The 6,000-nt window shown below is 56.6% G+C and overlaps 1 protein-coding gene across 1 annotated transcript in view; it reads right to left on the bottom strand.

Annotated features, from left to right (window-relative positions):
• Positions 1–293: 293 nt before the first annotated feature.
• ARHGEF17 (Rho guanine nucleotide exchange factor 17) overlaps positions 294–6,000 on the bottom strand; it is a 55,791-nt gene continuing 50,084 nt past the window's right edge. Inside the window, exons 12-21 of the mRNA XM_052652755.1 lie at positions 5,788–5,861; positions 5,045–5,244; positions 4,572–4,870; positions 3,852–4,101; positions 3,484–3,570; positions 3,109–3,176; positions 2,732–2,880; positions 1,699–1,873; positions 1,314–1,583; positions 294–647 (exon numbers count right to left, since the gene is read on the bottom strand). Of these exons, the coding sequence (XP_052508715.1) occupies positions 451–647; positions 1,314–1,583; positions 1,699–1,873; positions 2,732–2,880; positions 3,109–3,176; positions 3,484–3,570; positions 3,852–4,101; positions 4,572–4,870; positions 5,045–5,244; positions 5,788–5,861 (1,769 nt within the window). The 3' untranslated portion in view covers positions 294–450. The remainder of the gene's footprint in view (positions 648–1,313; positions 1,584–1,698; positions 1,874–2,731; positions 2,881–3,108; positions 3,177–3,483; positions 3,571–3,851; positions 4,102–4,571; positions 4,871–5,044; positions 5,245–5,787; positions 5,862–6,000) is intronic.

Raw genomic sequence — 6,000 nt, 5'->3', positions numbered from 1 at the left:
AAATAAGTGCTTGGGAAGGTACACATCTAAAAAGAAACATAAATACTGTACACGGGAAAGGATTCCATCCCTCAGCCCTCCCACTGTCCCCAGGAAAACCCTCCAAATATTGCACATGGCCCTCCCCAGCCCTGTGGGGTCCAGGCCCGGCCGTGTCTTTGGTAGAAGCTCCAGGGACAGAGGTCCTGGGCAGCCCACGTGCCCCCTCTCCACCCACCCTCCTCATCATGACTGGGTGCACCGGAGCAGCCAGAGGGCTGGGAAAGGCCTGGACCCCACTGGCCAGCAGGTGCTCCATTGGGAATGCTTCCGCAAGGATGGGAGGCAGACTGTGCAGGCACGGGTGTGCCCCTGGTCAGACACTCATGTGAGAGTCTGCCAGTGGGCTTGGAAGAGGCAAGCAGGCGGAGGGTGCGTGGGTGGGCGAGTCCTGGGCCACCGTGGACAGGGTCACACCCTCCATAGGAGGAGGTGGTTTGTGCTGTCGTCTCGGCCTACAGTCTCACTGCTGCCGCCGCCCCCACTGCTGAGTCGGAAGTCCTCGTAGCCGTCGCCTCCACTGATCACCAGCATTTTAGGCCTGGCCGAGGCAGGGCCTCGGTGCCGAGGGGAGTCCCGATGTTCCAGTGAGGGCAGCTTCTCCGGGCCTAGGAGGGCAGAGGGGAGGAGCCATGAGCCTGGGGGTGACTGGCAGCAGCACTATCTCAACACAGCCCTGTTGGTGCTCATCTCCTGCTTCCAACAGCCATTTCCCAGGTTAAGTCTTCTCTGGACCAGACAACCCCTGACCGAGGGCCCCCTGCTTCCTGATGCCCACAGCCACTTCCTCTTGGGAGTATGGCTTCCTGTCCTGCCAGAGCAAGACCTGGCCAACTGCAACCTCCTTGACGTACTTCGCTACCTAGTAGGTTTCACTTTCTAATCCTCACAGTCCCTTTCCTATCCTATGGACCATTCTACGCCCTGCTTTCTGGCGCTATTTCTGTTTCCCGCTCTGCCCTATACATCCTTTCTAGTCCTGTTTTATTTCCTGTGGTATATATCCCTTCCTGTGCCATATTCTAATTCTTAGTTCACTTCCTCATCTCCGTGACATTCTCTGGACAGAATTTTACACACACACACACACACATACACAGAGTATCCTAATAGATTTTTAGTTTGGGTTTTCTATAGCCTACTTCCTGTAATATACGCCACTTCCACATCTGTATTACATTTTCCCTCCCTCTTAACCCTCCTCTCGCAGGGCAGCGGGGCACCCTAAACCCAAAGCCCAGGTCCCTGGATTGGCATAGGATGTGTAGACCCACCTGTATCTGGGGGAGGTGGTGGAGTTGGGAAGAGCAGGTTGAAGCCGTCTGGAAGCTGGACTGCGGCCAAGAAGCGGACATGGCCAGTGTGTCCCTGGCCGAGGCCAGCAGGGCTGAGAGGTGCCCGTGGACAGCTGATGGTACTGGGTGAGGTGGGCATGGTGAGCACCACGCCTGCACTGGTGCCCACCCACAGCAGCTCTTCACACACCAGCAGCGCTGTGATCCGCAGGCAGGCAGCCTTGTGCTGCCGGATGATGGCATCTGAACCTGGGGCAGGAGACAGACCAGTGCTGGAGCCGAGTCCTGGCGCTGGCTTAGCATCCTCACTGCCAGGGATAGAAAAGCTCCAAGGGAACGGGCAGTAGGAGACTGAGGTCAGTACCTGCCAGCATCCTGTGCACAGGAGGTGTGACATCCACCTCTGCCAGCTGCTCAAACGTGTCTGGATGGTAGAGACACACGTGGGCACTACCTTTCAATGTCACCCACACACCCAGGCTGGAGTCCACCATGCAAGCCACGCTGCGACTGGAATCCTGCCCCACGGAGAACGTGTGCTGGGGTGAGGGTCGAGAACAGATGGGTGAGTGACAGGCCTGCCTTCACCGGCCCCTCCCAGCCTTGTGCTTCACCAGTGCCCATTCCTCCTTCTACAACTCATGCCAAATCTCTCCAGAAAGCCCACTGGATTGACAGCAAAGGCAGCCTTGCTCCTTGACCTGGATGATTAACCTTTCAAATGTTAGTTTCACTGGAGCCTCCCCACTTAAACCTCGGGAATTAAAGTGCCCTTTCCCCAAGGAAGTTGAGTGAGTTAATGATCAGAGAAGTTCAAAGCTTGAAGGGTCTTAACAGCAATCATTGGCCTCACCCTGTACAGCTGGGAAACAAGTCTAGAAGGAGAGGGAACCTGTCCAAGGGCATCGGCAAGTCAGTCACAGATGTGGGCCTGAACGCGGGTTCTCCACCTCTTCACTCCCAGCCCAACCAATGATGGGACCAGTGAGAGGGAAATCATGGGAACTAGTTACTCCTGGATACTACCAGGCTGATAGCTACTGATGCACATGCAAATGAAATCAGGACTAAAGACCAGAGTGATGATAAGGGATGCTGACATCAGAAAGGAACTCTGTCCACCCTCCAAAGACCCCAATACCGTAGCTGAGAAATAACGCGAGGGCAGGGAGGAGGACTACAGAATTCTAACTTACATGTGCCTGTAGCCTTCATCAGCTAGAAGGAAATAAGGGTTAGAGAAGGCCAGGGGCTGGCCCAGATTCGCACAGCATTTGGGGGAAAGCCCCGACCTCTCAGCTGGTTGCTTTTTATGGCCCTGTGGTCTCACCTCCTCTCTCATGGGCCTGGCTCACCCCAAGTCACCAATTCCCCAATCCCACCCACATCCCCACTACCTCCAGCTGCAGCGTGTCAGGGCTCAGGACAAGGACTCGGTTCTGGCAGCCACACCACAGCCGCCCACCCACAGACACCATCTTGGTGATGGGGCTCCCCTGAGCACCCAGGGTCACCGATTTGAAGTTATGAGGCTCCCAGAAATGGCCTAGAGTAGGAGTGAGATAAAGAAAACAGCAGATTCAATTTTACATTGCATTTGAGCCTCACCCTCCCCTGAAATAAGGTGCTGATAAATAACCTCATTTATCAATGAGGACACCAAACCCCAGAAAAGACCTGGGAGTTACCGAAAGTCACATCTCCAGACTTGTGGTCTGGAGGCCCCAGCTTGCTCAGGAGGGAGATCCTACTCAGCAGGGAGGGGGACACTCACCTGCTTCTCTTTGGTAGACTACGAGCTCTCCATTGGCCAAAGACACAAACACCTGGTTATTCAGATACCTAGGAAAGGAAAAGGAGTCATGGGGGTTTCAGGAAGCCAAAGGAGGTCTCCTGAGCCCAAGGAATCAGACAGAATGACTATGGCTTCCGAAAGACTACCTCCTCCCACCCCCTGTTCTCTAGGTGGTGTGCACCTGAGTCTAAGAAGAGGCAGTGACTTGCACAGTGACACACGGTGTGTGGGAGACACCGTTAGCCTAGGGCACGCCTGTGTGCTCCGTGACCACGGGGTCCAGCTCAGCAGAAGGACATCTACAGGTAGAGCTGAGAAGGGTGTGAACCAGAAGAGCCATCTGGGGGGCCTTACAGGATGCAGGTCACAGAGGCTGAGTGTTGGAGCTTCAAGCTGTTCCTGCGATCACGGATGCTGTCGGAGGACTGGTACACGTGGACACTGTGGATCAGTGGTGTGGACCTGTGACAAGTGCTTGAGCACACCAATCCCTCCACCTAGCTGCCTCCACCACCATCTCCTCCTCCACGGCAGGTGCTACCCCAAGGTACCAAAATCCCACAGCCTCCCTATGGGTTTCAGACCCTCTGGCAGCCCTGGTTGGCAGTATCCTTGAGATCTGACCCAAGGCCCTCCTGCTTCTGCTTCAGGATGCGATATGATTTCTTAAACAGGGACTGCAGGTTCTGGCACCAAGACTCCAGCCTCTCCTGTGTCCCTACCAGCCATCCTCGGTGCCCAGCCACACGGAACTCTGGTAGGCCTCAGGGTCAACGCTCAGCAGGTCCTCCAGGCTGCCACGGGTGAAGGAGCCACGACTGGACCGACGAAGGGCTCTCCCATCCGTGGGACTGGTGCCGCAGGGACCACCAGGCCCGAAGGAGCCAGACAGTGGCAGGAAGCCAGGCTCCTGTTCCTCCTCTGAACTGGTGGTCTCTGCTGTGGCCTCCTTGGAGCTCGGGGTCTCCTCATCTGATGGAGACAAAGGGCTCTGTCTCCCACTCTGCCAGGCCCAAGATGTGGTGTCTTTCTAGGCCTTATCCTCCCCTCAACACACCCTTCTGGGCCAAGGTCTTCCATTGCTGTTCTCCCTGCCCTCCAGACTCCGCCATCAGTTCAGTCCTTGTTACCCCGATGACTGACAGCGCAGTGCTATAGGCTCCTGGTCCCAGCTTGGCCACCTCCAATCCACCACCATGGACCAATCACCACCATCCCCAACAACTCCATCTTCCTTAACTGGCCATTGCAGGGGCCTCAGGATCCAGCCTTACTACCCACTGTCCCTGGGGCCCTTGGTGTCACAGTCTCTGCCCATCTTGCTGGACCTCAGCGCTCTCTGGGCTAGTGTCTTGAGATTGGGTGCCATGGCTGTGCTTATCCCCTCTCATTCAATCAGCACGGGCTGGGTTGCCCCTCTCTGCCCCAAGCTGGGCACTCACTGCCAAAGCTAGAGGAGATGGTGGACCGGCTGGCCTGGCTCTGCAGGGTCCCCGAGGGGCTGGGCGAAGACTCATCATCCGAGTCGCTGTCAAAGGGCACTAGCTCCGGGCGGGGGTCACCCTCGGCGGGGCCTGGCGCCATCTCCAGGCCTGAGCCCGCTATGGAGATGTGCAGGCATGGCTGGGGCCCTGGCTCGGCCAGCGTCGCTGCTTCCTCTTCCGCCGCCTCGACGTCCAGGTCTGGCCCGGTAGGCTCGGGTGCCGTCTCTGGAGGGTTCCTCAGCGACGCGGTCTGTTCCCTGGGAGGAGGGTTGGGAATGCGTGTCACTAGGAGGTAGGATCTGCCCTGCCCGTTCTCAAGCCCCAGGCCCCGCCCACACCCACAGGACACGCCCACCCTCCGGGTCAGGGGCGGGGACTCTGCCCCAGGCCCCACCTTCCACCCCGCCTGCCCCCATCTGGGCGGGCCTCACCGGTGGCAGCAGCGCTGCAGGCCTGGCACCGCCCCGATGCAGAGGATGCGGGCGGAGCAGACTGCGATGCAGGCCTCCACATCGGGCTCAGCGCGCAGGCTCAGCAGACACACCTGGCCCACGTAGCCGTCGCTGTTGCACACCCACACCTCGGGGGTGGGCTCGGGGCAGCTGCTCAGGGTCGGGGCTGCGCACGAGAACTGCGGACGGCGCCAAGGGACAGGGGAAGGTGAATAGAGGAACTGCTGCTAGCTCCACACCGCTCTCCAGGCCCTCCTGGATTCTCAACACACCTTCGGCATACACATGCAGCACACGTGACTCTTTACGCATCAAAGGCACACATCCCTCTGTGACATACATTCATATATGTCTGTGTACACAGACATCCACACATATATATACCGCAAATACGGTCACACATACATGTATATGTGTAACAAATGAAAAAAATGGTAACTTTGTCCATATGTATATAGACTCATACAAGCATATGAATTAGACACTTGCACATCGATGCTATAGCCTTTGTTCACATGCAAAGATGCATAAATGCATGGATGTACCCATATACATATGACACATATGTAGTGTACATGTGCTTGTGCAGAGAGCTGTGCTCTCAAAGACACAGGGAACCACTGCAATGTTCAAGACGTACACAATGCTGTACAAAGAACAAAAACACATGAACACATGCGGGCTTAGAATACATGCGCCCAGGTATCCAGGTGCACACACACCTGCATGCCGCTGCGGGTTTTCATGATGGGGATGGCCTTCAGGAATTCAGGGTCTAGACAGCTTTTGCTGGAGGCTGTAGTGGAGATGGATGGACAGACACTGCTTAGCATTCACCTTACCCTGGTCCTGACCTTGCCCATTTCCCTTCCTCTCCTGCCCCTCAGGGTCTCTCTAGGGAGAATGAGGTGGCTGGTTGTTTTGTCCTGCTTGTC

Source organism: Budorcas taxicolor, chromosome 15, assembly GCF_023091745.1.
Source record: "Budorcas taxicolor isolate Tak-1 chromosome 15, Takin1.1, whole genome shotgun sequence".
In the NCBI taxonomy this organism is placed as follows: Eukaryota; Metazoa; Chordata; class Mammalia; order Artiodactyla; family Bovidae; genus Budorcas; species Budorcas taxicolor.
The sequence above is the reverse complement of the archived record's forward strand: the minus strand, read 5'-3'. Positions and strand labels throughout refer to the sequence as shown.